This window comes from Leuciscus leuciscus, assembly GCF_965113295.1.
Source record: "Leuciscus leuciscus genome assembly, chromosome: 11".
Classification (NCBI taxonomy): Eukaryota; Metazoa; Chordata; class Actinopteri; order Cypriniformes; family Leuciscidae; genus Leuciscus; species Leuciscus leuciscus.
In genome coordinates, this window is record NC_138735.1 from 27871499 (window position 1) to 27895709 (window position 24211).

Sequence of the window (24211 nt, forward strand, 5' to 3'; positions counted from 1 at the left end):
GGTATATTCATTTGAGTTTGTGATAGAAGTTGCAATGTCTAGTTTTGTGGACTAATCATTATTTTGAATCAAAAGTCTGTTTTTTAATGAATCAGTTGATCCAGTTCACAAAACTGAATGATTTGTTCATGAATCAGACTAATCCGGTTCTCGAGTTCAACTCACTGACTCAATGATCCAGTCACAGAGGTTAACAGCCCACTGGAGGGCAAGATTATCAGCGAATAACTTAAATTTCAGTCTGTTTCTCACACAAAAAGCTATCATATGGCTTCAGTACACTTGAAATATAGTGCATAAGTCATATAATCAGCTTTTGGATCCTTTAATGAAGCTTCAGTCCATTCATTGTAATTGCATGGAAAAGTGCATCTTCAAAATCTCTTCTTGAAAATGAATGTTTGAAAGCCATACATGTTTGGGATTATAAATGAACTATTTGTCCTTGTTTTTCCCATGCCGTCCTTTCATTATAACATGTTAGAGTCTCTCAGAAGCTGATGGAGAACATCCTGTGCAAATCTCTTCCAGGTTCATCTACAGAAACTTCTACAAGACAATCTGAAGTTAGCGCAAGAGTACCCAGAACTGCAGAGAGCTCTAATGACAGCCAGACAAGAAGCCGTGTGTGTTTTTGAAAGAAGAAACAGAGCAGAGGCCTACGTCCAAGATCACAAGCAGGTAACACATTTCTTTCTCTGACTTCTTCCATATGCATGTATACATCAAGGCTATTTTCTGCATGTGTGAATGATGTGGTTGTCTATCTTTGTCATCAGAGATAGACAGCAGGCATGCAAAATAGTGATGAGCGAGAGGACTAGCGTGCGCAGGCGTGCTCCACACAGCCTGTCATAGGTGGTTGGTTTTAGTTGGGCAGTCAGCTAGGAGGCCACTGCAGTAATCTAATCACGATGAGATAAGCTTCATGACAGCGTTGCTCTGGCGTGCATGTGTGTTTATTCCATCTCACATGGCAGTGAGAGGAAACAGGCGCGTGGCAGATGCAAACGCTCTCAAGAACCAGCATCTCGGGAACGTTTGGGAGAATGATAATGTGACACGTACGCCCATCACTAAAGGATTTTGCTGGTATTCATCAAAGCTGTACTGTGTAAGTGCAGTGTGTATCTATAGAGTGCAGTGCATTTGTCATTCCCAAACACTATTTGGCTGTGTATATTGGTATTTAACAACAAACACTTGTCAATGTAAAGATGCTTTCAGTGAGAGGTTAAGGCTGAAGTGTGCCATTTCTATGCTAGAGTTTCACATTAAGGAAATGCAAAAATAATTACTGTCTTCAAACAGGTTTCCTCAAAGCTCCCCTCATTTGCCGTTGTACGAACAGGTAGTTTGGTCAGGATGCTCAAACAGAGCAGTTAAAGGAAGGGTATGTGATTTGTTCCAGATTTTTTGTTTTGTAATGCTGGTTGACAGTCTCTTCACATCCTGATAGCGATCGCTAAGTTAAGTGGTCTAAATGTATTTATATTATGTATATATATCGTCTGTGGAAAGAGTAGGACCATAAAATATTCATCCAATCATTGCATTCGTTCCTAATGGTGGCAATTTTTTATTTATGTCTGTAACTGTCTTTTTTTTAATCCGTTCACTAGAAAGATTTGTTTATTTACTGATTTGTTCAGTCGCTCTTTCTGTTGGTTACATCATTATACTAGCCTGGAAATCCAGACCTAAATCTAAAAGATTAATGGTCTGGCGTCGACTATTGAAAATCGGCCAGCTCGAGGGGCGGCACCAAGCATGCATTTAAAAATCTCACAGCACGCAATTGGATAACACTACAACCAATCACAACAATAAACCCCATACACTTAGCTACCAGCGGAGCTAACTGGTAGATTAGACTCTTACCGTATCCGGTCGGCAAAACAGCAAAAACGTCCTTCTTGCAAAGGAACGATTCGAGCGGCGTCTTCTGTTCCTGTTTTAGATAAAAAAGCCAAGTCTAACTCGTTCATTGTAGCGGCCGAAGCCGTTTCAAACAACTGGTGTTCATCCATAGCCATCTTGCAATGTTTACTAATGACTTCGACGTCATCGACAGCGCTGTCGTCTTCTGTTTAGCTCGCCTCTGGCCCGCCTATATCAGATAACCCGATGTGATTGGTGCAGCTCAGATCGAGGGGCATATTTAATGAGCATCATTATTCGACACCAGAGTAACTCACTGAGCAAATTCAACTTGTGCTCTCGCGAGAACTCTGGATTACCCGGGTATCATTATACTGTAGTTGGCGTCAAAGTGGATGTCTTTTTTTGTTATGAATCATTCAGTGATAGGATTCGTTAAAAAACAATTGTAGCGCTCTGTTTTTACAAAAACTGGGTTATAACTAGGAGCTGCTAACCCTGAACCTACCCCTAAACCTAACCTTAACTTTAACCTAGCCTTTCATGGGTAAGTACACTGTAATACACGTACTGTAAATTAAAGTGTAACCAAAACAAGATTCGTCGCGCATGACCAAAACATATTTAGAAAGCTTTTGGGAAATCTACTAAAGGCCCGATATACTCATGGCGAAGTTCTTTTTCGTTTAAGCAGCCGGTGATTTTTTTCAGAAAGTTTGCTTTGGCAAGCTGTTGCGAACTCCCAAAACAAACTAGAAATAAAGTTAGTTTTGGCCCGGGGGGGGGGGGGAGCGAAATAAACCTAAAATTCTCGGGACAGCAGCATGTGTCCAAATTTTTATCTAAACCGTTCTATTTCATCAGATACGATCTGTAAACAGGGCTTTAAGTGTAAAATACCGAACTTGTCCTTTAATCTTTGAGTTATCAAGCTATAAAAAAGTAGCCAAAACAAACTGAGTTTTAATAACCTCTTTGCGTCATTTTATACCGTTTGTTCATGAGTGAGATGCCTTGTTCGTTCAGCTCATTCAGTTCTTGTCCGAGTCTCGTTCAGACTCAAATCAAATCTCAATGAACTGAGTTTTGTCCGTCGGAATGATTCGTTAATTTGATTCGTTAGGTTTGTTCGAAACACTCATTTGTTCATAAACTAAACCACCAAGGGCAATGTTTCAATAGCACCACAGTAATTAGACATTGTGTGTGATAATTAACCTACAAATGTCTTACTTGATATCTTCACATATTATAGGAGAAGGTATTTAAACAAAACAAAAAATGGCACACTTCAGCTTAAAAGCTTTGTGTCTCTCATACATGACATTAGTCCACGGATTGTTATTGTTATGGGACCATTGTTGTTGCTAGAGATTATTACTAGTTATACTGATCTACACATAATCTGTCACTTTAAGTATATAGCTTCTTTTTTTTTTTAGCTGTAGATCATTTTAATATGATTTGTTATTCTACTGCTGATGGTAAAACTCTACTGAAGAGCAAGACACATTGTTTGTTCCCCAAAAGACTAATACTCGTACAACTCCTCATCTAACTACATGAATGTTATCAAGTGAGAAATGCATGCAAAAGGCAAATCCTGTGGACGGGATTCTCCACGCTCGTGATCAAAGCCTGATTTTCTTTTACTCAGTATTCAGCCTTTTTACAGTTTGTTGTTTATTTGCAGACTGCTGCGGCTTTCTCTCCTTCAGAGCGGATGTAGTCGCATCTCTTAGAGGTTTACGACGAGCTCTTCTTAAAGTTCTATACGTTTCTGTAAGGACGTGTAGGCCAAGCTGCGCTCAATTAAATAAGGATTCTTATGACAGCTTAACATTTTTTAAAAGGTTTTCCATGCCATGCCAAGTATGTATAGGGTCCATTATGAATAGTCTGAATAGAATGTATATTTATCAGATGTCTATTAAAACACCTGCTCCATATGCATGACACTGTCACACCACATTTATCATGAGAAATAGATTCAGATGGTGTTTTAAAGCACTGTTTATGTGGCTAGAAACAGCATACATTTTATATATATATATATATATATATATATATATAAATTAGGAATATTTCACCCAAAAATGAAAATGTGAAATATTTCATGGAAGAAATATATGTGTGTGTGTGTATGTATTTATGTAAATAAGTTATTTTCTGTTATTTACAGTATAGCAATGCACATTTAACGGGTCTAAATATCTGCATTAGTGTGCTAGTGACAGATGGCATTTAATTATTTATGTGGTTTTATGTGGCATCCTTTGGTTATGCTGACAAACCTCTTTGTTTTGGACTTTTATCAATTGACTGTAGGCACTGCAACTATGTCCTCAACATCAACATATCACTTATATATGGAATACGGGTTATCATATACAATGACGTACTGGCATTTTGCCAGTTTAGTTGGATTTGCCAGTTTAGTCTGAATGAGAGAGCTAGAGCGCCCCCTTGCAGTGGTTAAATGTACAAACCATGGGCCTAACTAAACATCCAGAACCAGTTTAATGCTTGTAAACAAAAGGTTGGTGGCAGGTTTGCTATTGTAACCCTGAAAGTCTCGAAAGTTGTGTTGTTACAAGAGGCAAGTATGTTTCACAGACACTGTTAGTTGGTATATTGCATCACTTTGACTGGAGTCTTTTCTGATATTTCTTTCTACAGCATATTGTAACTATTGTTACTTGTAGCATTAATAGGATAGTACCGTTTTTTTTGTTGACACGGCTCCATAAAGGACATATTTTTTTGTACTCGTTCAGTTAAAGGCTGAGCTAATTCGCTTTAGTTTTTTCATGCTCCGAAGAACACATTGCCAAGCAATGATAAGCTTAAAGGAAGAGAGAAGAGATGGGGCGAAACAAGGGACGACATCCCTCCGAATTGAAACCCCCTTTTTTTCTGGAAAACTGCACAAATAATAAAGAGAGCAGCATGCTTTCTTCCTTTCTTTCTTCTCTAATCTCTCTCTCTCACACACACAAACACACTCTCTCTCTCATTTTTTTATGTTTTTCCAGTATACTCAGAATAATTTCTTGTTGCGGCAGGGGGTTCATGACTTTTTGTGTATGTGTAAAATATGTCTGGAGGGGATTGGTATAAAGTTAAAGTGAGTGAAGTCGAAATATTTTACTCATCAGCTTTGCAGTCACCGAGTTTGCCTGAGCTAGAACAAAACCGCTGAAGCATTTAGAGAAAATTAACCCCCCATCCTGGCAGCCAGATGTGACTGGTTTCCGCCCAGTGCACATGAGTGGGCAGGGAGAGCAAGAGACTGTGAAATTCCTGTCAGCCCCGTGTACTGCAGAATGGGCTATTGACTGCTTTCTCTATTCCCCTCCATCATTCTTCTTGAACACTGCCATTAATTTCCTCTCCTGCCTTACCAATTCCCCCTCTCTTTTTCTCTCTCTCCCTCTTTCTTTCTTTCTTCCTCAGCTTTCTTTGTTGCAGAAGAGGATGCACAAAGCCATACTAAAATACTTCAAACACCGCAGCGTCTACAGCCAGGCAGAGCTGGCCCGCTTCCAGACCCTCTCCAACCAGAACAACCAGAAAATGAAAGCCCTCCAGGTATGGGCTCTTTAGTACCCCTACACACACACACACACACACACACACACACACACACACACACACAACACTATTTGTAAGTATTGCACTATATACTACAATGGGTCCCATTCAGGTTAATGCTTGTTGAGTTTAAGATGAGGTTGGTCCTTGAAGGAATATTTAACCCAAAAATGTAAATTCGATCATTATTTACTCACACTCATCATGTTTTTCTTCCATGAAACACAAAAGGAGATGTTTGGCAGAGTCTGCACATTGCCATACAATAAACACTTTTCAGTGAATAAGGACTTACATTTTAGTTGTTCCTCACACAAAGCTATTCTATGACATCAGATTAGAAAAATAAGACTATTTTTATGGTCTTTTTTTGGAACTTGAGAGTTGATGATCACCATCCGCTTTAATTGTATGGGAGAGAACAGCGTGTACATTTTTAAAAACATCTCCTTTTGGGATCCACAGATGAATAGAAGGTCAATGGTCACTTTTATTTACGTGACGTGACAGTCAAGCAAAAGAATCTCCCGTCAACTAGGGCGTAAAGTTTATATGATTTAATACTAATTAGGGATGCATAATATATCGGCTACCATATCGGTTTCGGCTGATATATTTAAATTTTTAATGTAAAGTTTATCGGCCCGATAAGAAAATTTGGCCGATGTATTAAAGCCGATAAATAATGGATTATTTCCTTCAGCTGAGACACTTCAGATGCGCTCTGTTTGACATGATGGTTTTGCTTGAAATATGATCACTTCAAAAAAGGAAAATACAGTGAAGTCCAACATGTGCAGCACAAGTCTGTCATATAGACTACATCAAATTATAATGAGAACATTATAATAGTGTGCTTGGGACATGTCTTTTAATGGTGAGACTTTTGTTTTTGTAATCAGGCTCTCAAAAATGAGATTTATCGGCCAATATTTTGGTTATCGTTTTTCAGATATAAAGAATTATCAGTTTCGGCCAAAATTTTCATATCGGTGCATCCCTAATAAAAAATATATATGCATCAAATAATAATACACTCACCTAAAGGATTATTAGGAACACCACACTAATACTGTGTTTGACCTCCTTTCGCCTTCAGAACTGCCTTAATTCTACGTGGCATTGATTCAACAAGGTGCTGAAAGCATTCTTTAGAAATGTTGGCCCATATTGATAGGATAGCATCTTGCAGTTGATGGAGATTTGTGGGATGCACATCCAGGGCACGAAGCTCCCGTTCCACCACATCCCAAAGATGCTCTATTGGGTTGAGATCTGGTGACTGTGGGGGCCATTTTAGTACAGTGAACTCATTGTCATGTTCAAGAAACCAATTTGAAATGATTTGAGCTTTGTGACATGGTGCATTATCCTGCTGGAAGTAGCCATCAGAGGATGGGTACATGGTGGTCATAAAGGGATGGACATGGTCAGAAACAAAGCTCAGGTAGGCCGTGGCATTTAAACGATGCCCAATTGGCACTAAGGGGCCTAAAGTGTGCCAAGAAAACATCCCCCACACCATTACACCACCACCACCAGCCTGCACAGTGGTAACAAGGCATGATGGATCCATGTTCTCATTCTGTTTACGCCAAATTCTGACTCTACCATCTGAATGTCTCAACAGAAATCGAGACTCATCAGACCAGGCAACATTTTTCCAGTCTTCAACTGTCCAATTTTGGTGAGATCATGCAAATTGTAGCCTCTTTTTCCTATTTGTAGTGGAGATGAGTGGTACCCGGTGAGGTCTTCTGCTGTTGTAGCCCATCCCCCTCAAGGTTGTGCGTGTTGTGGCTTCACAAATGCTTTGCTGCATACCTCGGTTGTAACGAGTGGTTATTTCAGTCAAAGTTGCTCTTCTATCAGCTTGAATCAGTCGGCCCATTCTCCTCTGACCTCTAGCATCAACAAGGCATTTTCGCCCACAGGACTGCCGCATACTGGATGTTTTTCCCTTTTCACACCATTCTTTGTAAACCTAGAAATGGTTGTGTGTGAAAATCCCAGTAACTGAGCAGATTGTGAAATACTCAGACCGGCCCGTCTGGCACCAACAACCATGCCACGCTCAAAATTGCTGAAATCACCTTTCTTTCCCATTCTGACATTCAGTTTGGAGTTCAGGAGATTGTCTTGACCAGGACCACACCCCTAAATGCATTGAAGCAACTGCCATGTGATTGGTTGATTAGATAATTGCATTAATGAGAAATTGAACAGGTGTTCCTAATAATCCTTTAGGTGAGTGTATATAAGCCATAGACCGATACATTGGCCAGATCGATATATCAGAAGATATTTGCCGATTTTTAAGATTATCGAAACTTTTAGAATTCACTTTTCTCAGACCCCAAATCTAGTCTAGTAAATAGAAATTTTGTTTTCAAATATCAAATCTTTGAAGTGAATTTGAAGTATTGTGTTAAAAACTTCGTAATATAACATTTTTCGCTCTTATCACACACATATCGGCATTATATCTGTCATCCCATTCTCTGATTATTGATATCGGCATTGTATAGTGCTCTGAAAAAAAATGTATATCATTTGACCTATAAGTGTCAATATAAAATTGCACTCATTAAGTTTTAAGGGGCCATCACATACAGTAGAACATCTTAAAAATTCGGCGATCAAGGTGCGAGGTGCTAGCATGCTTAGACCAACAAAATATAGAGCATATATCTAAATGTCTAACGCATGAACAAATGCGAGGTCGTTAAAATTATATTTAAATAATGAATGAAATTAGAATTGCATTTAACAATATTTTGTGTATTGGAATAATGCAACCGCAATGTTTGAATGATCTAACACAAAAGGCATTTGGTCTCAGTGGAAGGTGTACTATGCGTGCTTATAATGAGGTGAGCGGCGGTGTGTTTGTGGCTCAGTCAGGGGAGGCCAGCTCTGGAAGTCAGGCTGGTGAATGGAGCATGAAGACGAGGAGTTCTTCAAGCTCCTCCGAGTGTGAAGGACAAAAGGAGCAGCCTTACTCTAAACTTTGTCACAGCTCTGTGTTGATCTCCTCCCCCAGACACAGACTAGCACTGTGTATAGGAGACTTTACATTGTGAAATAAGCAAGGCATAGCAATAAGGCATCACCATTCTCAAATGACCCAAAACTATGGGAGTCGTGTAGAAGCTAACCTATAGTTTAAAGGCTTGTGATACTTTATGGTATTAGAAAGTTTAGTTTGTCTCAGCTTCCTATTGTCATTGTCTTTGTATTGTGCAGCAACTACCATACAATGGCCAAACAGTCCCTGGCATATGGGACATAGAGGCTGTGGAGGGCCTCTGCCCTGTCCGGGGCCCCCTCATGACATTATGAGGTAATTAAATATGTGATTTTACTAAATGACAAAAATCTAGGAAGATGAGTAGAAGATATTTGAGCAAAACAAGGGATTAATGAAAAGTATTTAAGAGAGGGATAAATCATCCATAGTAATATCTGTCTGTCATCTTGGTAATGCCTCAGACAGCTATTTTCTAGCCATTCTAGTCATGTTTCAATAACATTTCAAATCACTAATATATTCAGGGCCGTTGTCAGAGGGACATCCGGGAATGTTGTCCCGGGCCCTGTGAAAAGGGGGTCCTCTTGGACTTGGGGAAAACAATTAACGATCATTCATAATATCTCAACAGTTATCACTTTGCAAACAATAATTGTTCTTTATTTTTGCACGCTGGAAAACAGAGTCAAGTTTTTACACCAACAAATCAGCCGCTGAAGAATGACTGCTGAAAAAACTGTGATTTTCCATTGATTTTATTTATTTCTCTCTATATATTCACCATTTTTAATTATATGTCATTTACTTTTCTTAAATAGACTATTTATTTTTTGCATATTTGAAGTATCATAAACAAGTGCCGCATTCACACAGCGGCAGAATCCGGTTGTCAATCCTGTATTTGAGTCCTCAATAGGGTTACTTCACACACACTTCAGTTATTTACATTTTATATATCAGGACTCACAACCGCATTCTCAGAAAACCCGCAGTGTGTGAACAGAACCGGTCGGGTCATTCGGTCTAAGACCGTGTGTTGCGGATTGTCTTGTGTGGTTTCGCTTTCTTTCGAGGACTTACAGTGACGGAGATATAAGCTGTGTGTCATCTGAGAGTTTTAGATACAGCCAGAGCTGTTCCTGTCAGTTTTGTGTGACTCAACTGCTCCGCTCTTCACCCGGATATAAAAGCTGCTGTCGGTTAATAAAGATTTGACGGATGAACTGTTGGACACTTGACATATCAAAAGTATAAAAAAAGACTTCAGTTTTATAGATGTCGCCATCTTTGATATTACTTTGGTCACTGTCGCTATGATTACTGGTTTACAGGCTTGACTCCCGTTGCACGTTCATACAGACAGTATTAGAGATGCTACTATAAGTTGCTGTTTGGACGGGATGTGATTGTGACGTGTGTTTTGAGTGCCAGCGCTGTAATAGAGCTATATATGTTTGAGCCCGAATCAGATTCAAATGAACCAATGCAACCACAACGACTGTCTCCAAAGACAAAACACTAGGCACTGCCATAGCTTTTTTTTTTTAAAGATATTTATATTTCAGATGCTTAAAAAGATCTCAACACTAATATTGACCCTGATCCAATTATAGCCCTATTTGGGGTCTCCCCTATGCCTGATTTGGTTCCCCGAGATCGTAAAGTCATTGCTTTTACTACAATCTTGGCCAGACGGGCCACCATCCTTCTTAAGTGGAGGCATGCTTCTCCTCCAACACATGACAAGTGGATACAGGACATTTTCTGCTGTATGGGACTTGAAAAGTTAAGATACTCACTCTCTGGTTCACTTAAATCCTTTGACAAGACTTGGGATCCCCTTTTAAATTACATTAAGGGTTTACCTTTTGTACCTGTAACTGGCAATGTTACATCATTTTCGTTTATTAGAAGGATCTTTGTAGGGGGAATTTAATTATAATTATATTTTTAAAAAATCAATTCATATTTATGTTGTTTCCTTGTCCCTTTCCCCCCCCCTTTTTTTCCTTCTTTTTTTCTTGAGCTATTGGAAGGGGGATGGGGGGGGGGGGGGGGGGGGTCATGTAAGGGATTAATAATGGACAATATCTTACTGTCTACTGTTTATGATGTCTTATTCTGTACTGTCACTGAAAACCAATAAAACGATTTGGAGTAAAAAAAGATCTTTAGAAAAAGCATGTTGAGAATAATTAAGAAGAGTCCATTTTGAAATGAGATGAACAAACAAAGGCATTCTCGTTCAATCGCTCAGGCACGTCGGTGAAAAATAAACTTCAGCCAGGCATTTCAAGCAGTTTGAACTCTCTGAAAGTTTTTGGAGGTGCAGTTTGTCCTCATCCAGGGACAGAACAATACCAGATGCTCTTACTCAACAGCAGTATCGCTCTTGTGATTGATGCAGACATGAGTTGTTAAGAGCACCATGACATCACACACACAAAAAAATCAAATCCTGCCGTTTCGGAAGAGTGGAAACAAAAACTCATATTTTAAACTGGGGAGTTAGATTTGAGATATGAAACTTGCAGATTGTTTTTAAAGTAGAATAACCTCTTATATAAGTATCATTATAATTTAGATTTTCCATTTCATGCCATCTTTACCCGTCTTAAACTGTCGCAGTGTCCTGTGCGCAAAGACTTTTTTTCTGTCCGAACACTTTCCCTAAGAGACCACAAGTGTCCACCCATCTACTCATGAGGAACCTCAGCCGACGAGGGTTGCCGGTGGCAAAAACTAGTTCCACCGATCTGTCCCTGTGTCTTCCTGAGGAAGAAATGACTGCTTCCAAGCAACTCTACTGAAGTAGAGAGATAGGGGGAAGAGTTAAACGAAATAGAGAAAGCGTACAAGCCTGTCATCTCGTAACGCCGCTGCAAGATTGGGCACTCAGTTCCGGGTTATGCAAGTTTACACCAGGGATAGCATAATTGACAATTGCTAACAACAGAGAGCAGGGTGGAGAGTTGTGAATGGCCAGTGATAATTGGAGCGAACGCCCACTGCGCTGCTCTCAAGGGACTGTAATCCAAGATCTTGTTTCTGATATAATTGTTAGTCAGAAAATTTCTGCATGGCTAGGCCAGCTCAGTTCCCAAGCTGGTTGACAGTGCAAGGCAGTTTAATAGAAAAACTGGTTGCTGAGGTTTTTAAAACAGGCATGCACTGAACCAACACGCAGTTCACCAGGAGAGTGGCGCACACCGTCTTTCTCGTTCCTTTGTTTTGTCTTTCTCAATCTCCTGTCGTACAGTACAGAATAAAAGCGTCTCAAGTTGTCAGCGTCGCTCCTTTATAGGTTTCTGGGAACGAGTCAAAGTTTGACTAGTAAATGCCGTATCTAATCCGTTTTACAGGCACAAAGCATCTTTCTTCAGTCACGACCCTTCAAAATGATGGGTATTCTGACAACAAAAGAAAGAAGGATAATACATTTTATATTTTAGTGTAGTATATATACGGTTTATACAAGTACCAGTCAAAAATTTGGAATAATGACGTTTTTTATGTTTTCAAAGGGCATTCCTTATACTCACTAAGGCTGCATTTATTTGATCAAAAATACAATAAAAACAGTGATATTGCGAAATATTATTACAATTTAAAATAGCTGTTTTCTTTTGTTATATATTTTAAAATGTAATTTATTCCTGTGATCAAAGCTGAATTTTCAGCATCATTACTCCAGTCTTGTGTCACATGATCCTTCAGAAATCATTATAATATGCTGATTTGCTGCTCAAGAAACATTTCTGATTATTATCAATGTTGAAAACAGTTGTGCCGCTTCATATTTTTCAGGATTCTTTGATGAATAGAAAGTTCAAAAGAACAGCATTTATTTGAATGGGAGTTTGCAGTGCATATATTTAAATGGCCTTTAAATCAGATGGAAATGCTAAGACTAGCACCACAAAGCAAGCTAGTTAACACAACATAGCCTTTCCCAGTATTATACATTGAAGCATTAATGTCGATCGTCTGTTGGCTCCCGCTCCACTACAGGTTTTTGTACTGAATTAGCTGACACTCATTGATTCCATTTGCTTGCCTATTTAAACAGGAGGAGTTGTCAAACTCAATCCGGCGCCTCTCTGAGTTCCTGCTCTCGCTGACAGATGACTCAACTACCAGCCATGTCCCGCAGCCAGCAAACAGACCCATCGCAGATGCCTACGGATCGAGCGGGAAGATGCCTACAGTTCAGATAGCGCAGTAATTGGACGCTCACCTGCGCCAGACAACTTACTTAAACCCCCAGCATGCTTCACTCTCTCTCGTCCGACGCTCACGGCCCAATCCATAACAATGAAGCAGGTGACTTTCATGCTACTGTCAGGAATGATCTAATTTTAGTGGGGTGAATGATTGCAATTGGCTTTGCCTCATCAGATAATTAATCTATGTCACCATTAATTGGAAAAGAGAATAATTAGGGGGCTGTGTTGACAGAAATTCTACGCTTCTCTAGATTCTTGGATCTAATTACACCTACTTAAACCCCTCTGACCTTAACTAGCGGATAGTATACCTGCGTAACCCTAACCAGGCTCGGGTTGGTCTCGACCGCCTCTCGCACTGCGTCCTTTGTCATTTTTTTCCCTCCTTTTTGGCTTGTTTATCCTCTCTTTTCCTGTCTCCTCAGAGAGCTGTCTCCCTCAATCACTTTTCAATATTCAATCTTAATTTTGTGTAAGTTTAGCATTTTCAATGAGCTGGAGATGAATGATTAATGAATAAATTTGAATGCTTCATTTTGTCCATGGATCATTAGTCAAGTCCTTTGTGGGAAGGACCTGCGAAAAAAAAAAAGAGGGAAAATTATTGAGACATTAGCCTGAAGCAATCCAGGGGTAAATAGTATGCACAGAGGGATGTTGTGTGAACGCTACCCACTGGCATTCTGCACAACCCCACGGAAACGCAAGCCTTCTAATTTACCCCGCTTCACAAGACTGATGTGCTCTATCGACAAATAGGTTTCATTTACAAAAATGAGGTTTCATTTTGATGGTTTGGTGTATGCGGCTTTTTACTTTTTTGAGTTCTTTATTTATGTTACCCTTGTGTTATGTGCCTCATCTGGTGAGATGTAAAACAACAAAACTATTAATGAAATGTCCGTTACAACTGACCGTAAAAAAATCTCAAAGACATTAAAAAGTGACATCTTTGTTGGGTAATTAGGATTATCCGTTAGACTGAGTAAAACTTCTCAATAAGGTCTTATTTGTTATCATTATCGACTACATTAGTTAAGATGAACTAACAATGAACAATACTTGTATTTATTCATCTAATTAATGTTAATTTCAGTATTTACTAATGGAGCGTTCTCAGAGACTCTGATGACGTGTCCACAGTTGTTAACATTATTAAAGGGATAGTTCACCCAAAAATGAAAATTCTGTCATCATTTGCTCACCCTCATGTCGTTCCAAACCTGTAAGACTTTCGTTCATCTTCAGAACACAAATGAAGATCTTTTTGATGAAATCTGAGAGCTTTCTGTCCCTCCATTGACAGTCTATGCAACTACCACTTTAAAGGCCCAGAAAGGTAGTAAAGACATTATTAAAGGGATAGTTCACCCAAAAATGAAAATTCTGTCATCATTTACTCACCCTCAAGTTGTTTCAAACCTGTATGAATTTCTTTTTTCTGCTGAACACAAAAGAAGATATTTTGAAAAATGTCGGTAACCAAACAGTTGATGGATCCCATTGACTTCCATAGTAGGAAAAAAAAAATACTATGGAAGTCAATGGGGTCCATCAACTGTTTGGTTACCGACATTTTTCAAAATATCTTCTTTTGTGTTCAGCAGAAAAAAGAAATTCATACAGGTTTGAAACAACTTGAGGGTGAGTAAATGATGACAGAATTTTCATTTTTGGGTGAACTATCCCTTTAAAGTAATCAATGTGACTCCGGTGGTTTAACCTCAATTTTATGAAGCTACACAAGTGCTTTGTTTGCGAAAAAAAACACATAATTTACCACTTTTTATACAAAATATTAATCTCCAACGCACGTTCACGTAACACTGTCCACTCTCGCGTCAACACCCATGCATCATTAGAGATTAATATTTTGTAAAATAGTGAAACCATAGTGGTAAATTATGTTTTTTTGTGCTTCATAAAATTGAGGAGTCACATGGATTACTTTAATCAGAGGTGTAAAGTCCAGGCTCAGAAAGTCAAAGTCCTCCTCGGTATTTTGTTCCAGTCACCTGGATTTGCTGATTAGCACAGTTTTTTCAGCCAGGAGATAGAACTAATTAGTGAGTTCATGGGTGGAATAAACATATGGCAGGACTTTTACTTTCTGACCCCTGGACGTTATACCTCTGACTTTAATGATGTCTTTACTACCTTTCTGGGCCTTTAAAGTGGTAGTTGCGTAGCTGTCAATGGAGGGACACAAAACTCTCAGATTTCATCAAAAACATCTTCATTTGTGTTCCGAAGATCAACGAAAGTCTTGGAACGACATTAAAGTGTAAATTGCAAAGCAACACATTAAACATCCCAAACCTTATATACTCTTAAAATAAATGCTCCAGTCAGAATCAATAATGAAACATCAAGCACTTTTAAAACTCAACTCTTTTAAGAAACATATACCAACTTAAGACCCACATACAGTCAAACAAATAGTTGATGATAAGAAATTAAGATGCTACAATGAACTTTTATTTTGAAGTGTGTATAGCTGTCGCAGTTTTGGGTTGATTATGTAGATGTGGAAATGACATATATTCCCTGCAAAGTGTTAAAGGATTCATTTGACATGAATGAATGGGCCCAGAAGCATACATACTCCCATGACAGCAATACAACTTTTTTTAAACAGAATACAGACAGAGAACTTAATGGATGACTGAGAGACATACTATTTCTCTTTAAAGTCAGCGAAAGAGATCCTTTGGCACCTTTGAGACTGCCAGAGTGGATGTGCATTTGCAGTGGATAATAATGGGCAGCAACTGGACTCATGCTTTCTGTGATCAGCAGAACAGCACTAACTAGTCATACGGTTTATACTGTGTAGACACACACACACACAAACACACACACAAAAAAGACGATATTATACAACGAATGGCTTTGGCTGTAAAATTTGATTGGATGAGCAATGAACGAAACCGCATTATGTGAACATACACCAGTGGAATTCTGTATTAATGAACTTTGATTGATACTTTGCTTGTCAACTCTAAACTACTATTAGGTTAATGAACTGTATTACTTGATGGAAGATGTATTTATTGTGGTGATGATGATACTATTCACATTAATGTTATATTGTTAATTTATTAGTAATAATAATAGTGATGATAATGTATTATTCATTTTAAAATGTATTATAAATATGATTAAAAAACAGCCTTTTGGATTGGATTGGATGGCAATTCCAATTGTTACCACTAGTGGCACACACTCCTGAGCCGCGCCTATATCACATGGATTTTTGTCATTTAATCATCATCATTATTATTATTATATTAACATTTATTAGAAACTTAAAACAGTTTATTGATGTTCAATAAATAATGTATTAATAATAATAATTACTATTATTATTATTTTAATAATTAACAATAATTATCTTGAAACTTTATTATATAATAATTTATTAGATACATGAAAACAGTTAATAAACAGTCATATATGTTTAATAGTGTATTAATTATATAATAACTTATTATTATTATTATTATTATATTAATCATTAATAGTAATAATTATTATATTAATAATAATAATTAATTTGAAACTTATTTTTATATTTATATTGAAATAATTATTAATTATTAAAGCAATTAATAAGCAGTCAGATATGTTCAATAAATAATGTATTAAAAACAGTTCATAATCTGAAACTAAATAATCAATAAAAGATGAAATTTGTTTGAAATAAGCAGTCAGATAAAAATTCCATACACATTATTATTTAAATAATAATCATTTATTTGTTAATGATAATCATTTATTTAAAACTTTATTATATAATTTTATTAGAAACTTGAAAACTGTTAATAAACAGATATGTTCGATAAATAATGTATTAATAATAATAATTAATCATAATAATTTATTTGAAAACAGTTAAACCGATAAGGATGCCAATGTTTAATAATTTATTATTATTATTATTACTACTACTATTACTAAATCATAATAATATATGAAACTTGTTTGAAACAGTCATTAAACAGCTTGATAAAATGCCAATGTTCAATAAATAATTACATATTATTATTATTTTTTTATTTTTTATTATTAATAAATTTATTATGAATTTTTTTTTTTTTTTTTTTTTTTTACATTTTATTTATAAATATTATTGAAAACAGCCATTTGGGCCACTCAAACAGACTGCTATTCCAAATGGTTACCACTAGTGGCACACACTCCTTAGTCAGGTTTGGTTCTGTATCACATGTATTTTTGATTTAGTCTAGTTCTACACTTTAGTAGAGTAGGCATATGAAATTCAGGTTAACATACAGCAACACATGACTGCATATTGAGGATACATGTATGCACAATTGTCTTGTATTGATGTGCTTCATATCATGCACTTTTTGTTTGTGCACTAAACTTTGTTGGCACCTCGGACACCCGGGTCATCTTTTTGAAGGATGGATTGTCTCTTTGCTTTCTCTTCCAGGTCAGGCAGCCAGATTTTAAATTAGAACACTTCCCAAACACATTTGTCTGCTCCTCCTGCCTCCAATCAATCCTGTAAAATAAATGACACCAGGCCAGGAAACACCACTGCCATTAATTTCAACAGAAACATGCATCAAACCTTACAGTGGGTTAGCAACCGCCAGACGACTCTATTACGCATACACACATGCTGTATTGTACACTAGCTTTTCTAAGCCAAAATCAAGACGAATTTAATGGTTGTATAGGTGTTGTTATTTGACCGATTTGAGGTCACAGTTAAAGGTATAATGTGTAATATTGTTGTTATTTTCAATAATATGAAAGGACAACTGTAAGTCAGTCATTGGCATTGGGAAAGTTATGTTTGAATGCAATCGTCATTTTTGCAATTCCATTTGTTGACGCTAGTGCTTCAGAAATTACACACTTCAACTTAAAGTAAAATCAGATTGAATGCACGATTAAAGCTAGACTTTCAGTGTCAAATTTATAATATTCTGACGGCCAATTCAATAACAGAGATCATAATTACAAGACAGGCTTCATGCTGCAACACAAGGCGATGACAACCCTTGAAATGTGTACAGATGCTGAGTCTGTGTGTATTTAATTGGAAAATAAGACACCTGAAAATGTGGAGAAAAAAAAAGAAGAGCGATAAACAAATTCGTCATGAAAATAATATATGTTCTCTTTGTCTCCACACTTCCCTGCCTCCCCACACATTCATCTTAACAGGATAATAATTTGTGAAAGTCTCTGACATTTGTGGCTAGCTAGCATGGTAATAAACCCCTGGCTCGGAACGTTTTTTAGTTAATTAGAGTCAATCAATCCAAACTTTTGCTCACTTACCGGTGTGAAACAGCAATATAATGAGCAGAAATCAGCACAGTGATTGGAAATACAAATTACAGCTGTTTAAAGGAAACCACACAGTCTACTACGCGGCCAGCGAAGCAAGAGCCTGCTGGGGACATCTTGAAGGGTTTGGTGCCAATTCGATGGGTGCAGTAGGGGGAAAGATATGAGACGGAGATGAAGAAAAAGAGGGGGAGAGAAGCTCAGCAATGCAGATGCTGAAGGACGGATTCAGTCAAACCGCCCTGACGGCAATTAAACACGAGTTACGTTTGACAAAATCTCTTTATTAATACTTGCACCGTACTGTGGAGAAATCATGCTTGGGTTTGGGCCTAATGTGTCTGTGGATGTAGTGTTATTTCTGTGTTTTCTCATTACAGATGTCATTAACGTGTGACGTTCATATGTAATATCAGTGATGAGCAATTTAGCAGACGGCTTTTGATTGGACGGATGCATATATAGGTATGTTATGAACACGCTTCACTCTTTTCTCATAATCGAATTGTTCATTTTTTTTTCCAAGTTGTTCAAAAGCCCTAGTCGTTTTTTTTGTAGTAATGACGACAAAAGCACCATAACATAAGTCTGCTGCACTGATAAAAATGATTTTGTGGTAAAGTAAATACTACAGACAAAAAACTATGTAATTTACATGAAAAAGTTAGTTCAGGCAAGAGTTTAAAAAAATTATGTAAATTCTATATTCGTACTCAATTCAAGCGTGTAGAAATGAAAGCGTAAATATCAACGTTTAAAATTACTTAAGTTTTCTGATACTGGTTTTCCCATCATGCACTGGGCCTTGAATAATTAATGAGGTTGATTTCTCACTGTTTTCAAACTGTATTTACACTGTTTCATCATTGCTTTTGTTGTTAGGATTATTAAAGTGCCATTTTGTGACTCAAAATTACTCAAAAGTGCTCAAAATTACACATTCAAACACAAAAACGATCCATCAAATGTTACCGTCATTGTGTATTGTCTACCAAGTATTGAGGTCTCTGCGTTCACATGATGCTTAACTTCTGATATGTAGATATGCTGTCTTATCACAATATCTATTGTATTAATTACTTAGGTATTTTTAAGTAAAGCATATACTTAATTCAATATTATATTGTTAAAGTGAAATGAATTGCAAAGGAAACTTCTACTAAATAAATATTACTCAACCTTTTACTAGCCAAGTTAAAATTACTTATTTTCTTTGTTAATTTTCACTTAACTTAGTTAAGTAGAGTTTACTTAATTCCATATGTGAAATTTACTTTAAAAATATTCGTGCAAAAACGTGCCAAAGAACAATTGAGTAAATTTGACTTATTGTTTTTCTCAGTGTGTACTCATGCATCATATTCCAAGTCTGCTGAAGACGTCCGATAGCTTTCTGTGAGGAATACATGGAAATTCATGTCATTTTATCATGAAAATCTTCCCTTCCACCAAAGCACTCAAATCTCAATTGTGCCAAATGCTTTCTGCTCTCACGTGTCTTTCTGAATGAGATTTGAGAGCTTGTGTGGATACAGAAGGCTTGGGGAAAACACAGTTTGTATGGACCAATTTTATGGTGCATTTTTTGCAATTTCTTGTATTATATACATATATATATGAAGAGTTCAGATGCAAAAGCCTCTAAGTGCCATCTGAAATTTTCTTCTAGAATGATCATTTTTATCAAGCTTGTATATTTAAGTTCAGTATTTTCACTTAAATGACAATTAATAGGTAATTTGCATTGCCATTTAAATGAAATTATTGAACTTAAATATACGAGCTTGATAAAAATGATCATTCTAGAAGAAAATTTTCGATGGCACTTAGAGGCTTTTGCATCTGAACTCTTCATATATATCAGTATATATCAGTGATGTGTAATTACAAATTGCAGTCCATTACTGAATACAAATGACATGATAATTTTTTTTTGTTATTAACGTAATCTATTGTATTACGCATTTTAGGTAATGTAATGTCACGGTTTTGTTTTTGGGTTTGTTCATGTCATGTTTCCATGTCTGTCATGTGATTCCCTGTTTGTCATGTGATCCTGCCATGTGTCTTGTCATTGGTTAATTGTCTCATTGTTCACAGGTGTCCCTTGTCTCGTCATTAGTCTGTGTATTTAAGCCCTCATGTTTGCCATGTGTTTTTGTCAAGTATTGTCTCCTGTAACCACTGTTGTGAGTCCTGTTCATGATCATGTCTTGTTTTGAGTTTTCATGCCACGCCATGTTTTTGTTTCATGTTTGGTTTTGTTTGTAATAAACTGCACTTGGGTTCTCATCTCTCCACTTGCCTTCAGTGGATCACCTATTACATGTAATCGGACTACTTTTAGATTACTTTTAGATTACTTTTGACCTAACTTGTTAAGAACGTTGATTTGAATAGTATAATCTTGTACCATATTGATAAATCATTTTTGTCATCAACAACAAGTGCATTAAACATTACATTACATCAGGGTTGCCCTATCTAGGGTTTGAGAAGGAACCGCAGGGGGTTTATAAATTCATGAAAAGCTAATAATTAATTAAATCATAAATAAGTTAAATTATAACCTCAATTTAAAAAAAATTTTTTATTATGGCCTCTCTATTCTACATGTAATTATAGTCGCCTGACTAGTGGCCAATCTCTGTGTGTAATTCCACAACATTTTTGAGAAAGTAAAATTTAATTAATAAACAATAATTAGGGAGACAATGAATTCTGAATAATTTACTGCCATTTTCTGAATATTAAGTGATGAAATCAATAAAAAAAGTAACTGTAGTCTGATTATGAGTATTTTAAAAAGCAATTGATTAATCTAAAGTAATTGATCTAATTACAAGTATTTACATTTTGGAATCTAATTACATTATCTAGATTATATGTACTGTAATCAGTTACTACCTCTCTCTCTCTCTCTCTCTCTCTCTCTCTCTCTCTTACTCTCTCTCTCTCTTACTCTCTCTCTCTCTCTCTCTCTCTCTCTCTCTCTCTCTCTCTCTCTTACTCTCTCTCTCTCTCTCTCTCTCTCTCTCTCTCTCTCTTTCTCTCTCTCTTACTCTCTCTCTCTCTATATATATATATATATTCACACACATGATTACATCTGAAAATCCTCTAAATTCAAATGTGAATGTCACAAGATCAACGTTTTGGTAATGCAGAATACAAGTTACTTGGGTTTCCCTTAGAAGCCCGCCCTGTACAATATATATATGTATTAATATTTTTCTAAAAATGCATAACAACATGGCAGAATTCCTGAATCTGACTGTTTTTAGCACTCCATTTCACCTCAAACTTCATTTCTGAAGTTCCAATAAGTGCTAGCTGAGCTTGGCAGCCTCGGCTTGACGTTGTCTTACAGTTATTATTGTTAGACTATCCAAGGAGCGCAGATAATGCAAAATGCTCTGCATGCCCTGCGTTTGTTTCACTTTTCACTGGAGGGAGTAATTGTGTGGCGCTGACCATATTAGACAGAAAGCACATTTTCAAAAGGGGAACCGCTGGCGTCAGAACAAAAGAGCGGAGAGAAATTAAAGACTGGGAATGTTGGTGTAAGATTAGCAAAAGGAGGCGATGATGTTACTTTAGATGGAATAAGGGTTGTGTTATAGCTAAGGATGACCAGTATGTGTGTTTGTGTACACTAAAAACAGGTACAGTATATACTTTTTATACTATTACATTATTACAAATTTAAATAACATATATATTCCATCTTTCATTTAATAAAAAAAAATAATAATAATAATTATATAAATATATTCCTGTGATCAAAGCTGAATTCTCAGCATCATTACTCCAGTCTTCAGTGTCACATGATCCTTCAGAAATCATTCTAATATGATGATTTGCTGCTCAAGAAACATTTCTGATTATTATCAGTGTTGATGTTGCTGCTTCATATTTTTGTGGAAACCGTATACCGGTATCCATTTATTTTTCATGGTTCTTTGATAAATAGAAATTTCAAAAGAACAGCATTTATTTGAAACAGAAATCTTTAGTAACTTTTTAAAAGCCTTTACTGTCACTTTTGATCAACTTAATGCATCCTTGTATTAAGTATTAATTTATTTCAGAAAAAAATCTTACTGACCCTGAACTTTTGAACAGTAGCATATATTAAATAACATTAAATATACAAATGATTATTGATTAATAATATAAATAATATATTAAATATACAGAATATGTCTGAGTGTGCATTTATACGTCTATGCTAAATTTAATTGATAAAACATATTGATAAAAACCAAAGTTTAAATATTTTCATGTTGAATGCTGAATTTTACGTAAGAATGTTTGGTAACACTTTACAATAAGGTTCATTAATCAATGTATTTAATAATTAACATGACATTTTTTTACAGTATTTATATTATTACATATTTGTTAATGTTAGTTAATGAAAATCCAGCTGTTCATTGTTAGTTCATGTTAGTTCACAGTGCATTAACTAATGTTAACAAATACAACTTTTGATTTGAAATAATGTGTTAGTAAATGTTGAAATTAATATGAACTAAGATCAATAAATGCGGTATAATTATTGTTCATTCTTACTTCATGTTACCTAAGGTAGTTAACTAATGTTAACTAATGAACTTTATTGTAAAGTGTTACCGAATGTTTTTGTGAATCAGTTATACAGAAATTATGCTTGTGTTTCAAATGCGATAAACTTACATGATCGACCTCAAATCACATATTCTTATAATCATTTAGCATCTGATTCTTTTCACACTTCCAATTCCCATGTGGTTTTCTTTGTTCAATTTTTTTCTATATATTTTTTAAGGCTGAGAGTGTTTGGGCGCCGCTTTAATGAATAAAATCTCCCAGTTCTCCCCAGAAATAAGCATCAGCTGTGCTCCGCTGGCTTTACCTTCCCCAGGTGATCGCGCCACTGCGTCCACGGCCGCTCCAGCGCACACGGATCCTTCGCCGCTGCCAACCCTGAGGGTGGCTACCCGCTAGTGGCACACACACACACATGCCAGTGTTCCTCCAGTATCCCATCATGCCTCTGTCCTAGCTGCCCAGCTGCTCCCTAAGGTACACCCCACTACCCTGATACCTCCCTCTCGTTCTCTCTCTCTCTTCTTCTGCTGTTTTCTTTGTCATGAGTGATCGTCTGCAGGTCTCTAAACACCAGGGCCCACCTGGACTGGGAGTCGCCCATTAGAACCCCATATGTGATGGAGACACAGCGCGCCTAACTTCCACACCTAATCAACACCCCTGTGGGCCGCAGTCTCAGTATGTTCCTCAGAGATCATCCTGATACAATTACTGAATATACACCACGTATTAGCATATCACAGCAATTATACAATGATCTGTCATAGATTCTAGAATCAGTGTCATATTAGTATCAATGATATTCTATGTGAATTGGATTTTTCATTTTAGTTTTGTTGTTTTTGTCAGTTTTTTGTTGTTGTAGTTATTTTAGTACTTCAACTTAAAGTAAACAAAAATTTTAAATATTTATATATTTATATATATACAGTATATATATATAATGTATAATATTTTATATATTTTTTTCAGTAAATTTTTTCATCTTATTTCAAGTACTTCAACTTAAAGTAAACAAATTTTTTTAATATTTATATATATACATATATATAATGTATAATAATATTTTATATATATATTTTCAGTTAATTTTTTATCTTATTTCATGTAATAAAAAATATATAATAATATATAATAAATAAAAATATATATACATATATATATTCAGTTAATATTTATCTTATTTCAAGTTTTAGCTATTGTTAACGATAATAATCCTGGCTTAGTAAAATAAATAGAATGATAGTTTATTAAAAACCTACATTACTTTTATTAAACGTTTTCTATTCATTAAAACTATTATTTCAACTTTATGATATATAATTATAATTTAATATATCATTTTTGTATTCTTTAAGCATTATTATTTGGGGGATTTTTTTATTAAAATATATGTAAATTATGTATATATTAAACCTTTATTATTTTTTTTCTTTCTTTCTTCTGTAGTGTTTTTTTGTGGGAAACAGTCCACAGAGAACAACTAAGTTTTGTAATTAGTGTTTAATGGCAAGTATCACTATTCCTATTTTTCATAGAGTTAGTGATCTGACAATCT

The 24211-nt window shown here is 36.1% G+C and overlaps 1 protein-coding gene across 1 annotated transcript in view; it reads left to right on the forward strand.

Annotated features, from left to right (window-relative positions):
• ccdc178 (coiled-coil domain containing 178) overlaps nt 1-13273 on the forward strand; it is a 30245-nt gene extending 16972 nt beyond the window's left edge. The window contains exons 18-20 of the mRNA XM_082184094.1: nt 532-681; nt 5338-5472; nt 12576-13273. Of these exons, the coding sequence (XP_082040220.1) occupies nt 532-681; nt 5338-5472; nt 12576-12731 (441 nt within the window). The 3' untranslated portion in view covers nt 12732-13273. The remainder of the gene's footprint in view (nt 1-531; nt 682-5337; nt 5473-12575) is intronic.
• Nucleotides 13274-24211: the final 10938 nt, after the last annotated feature.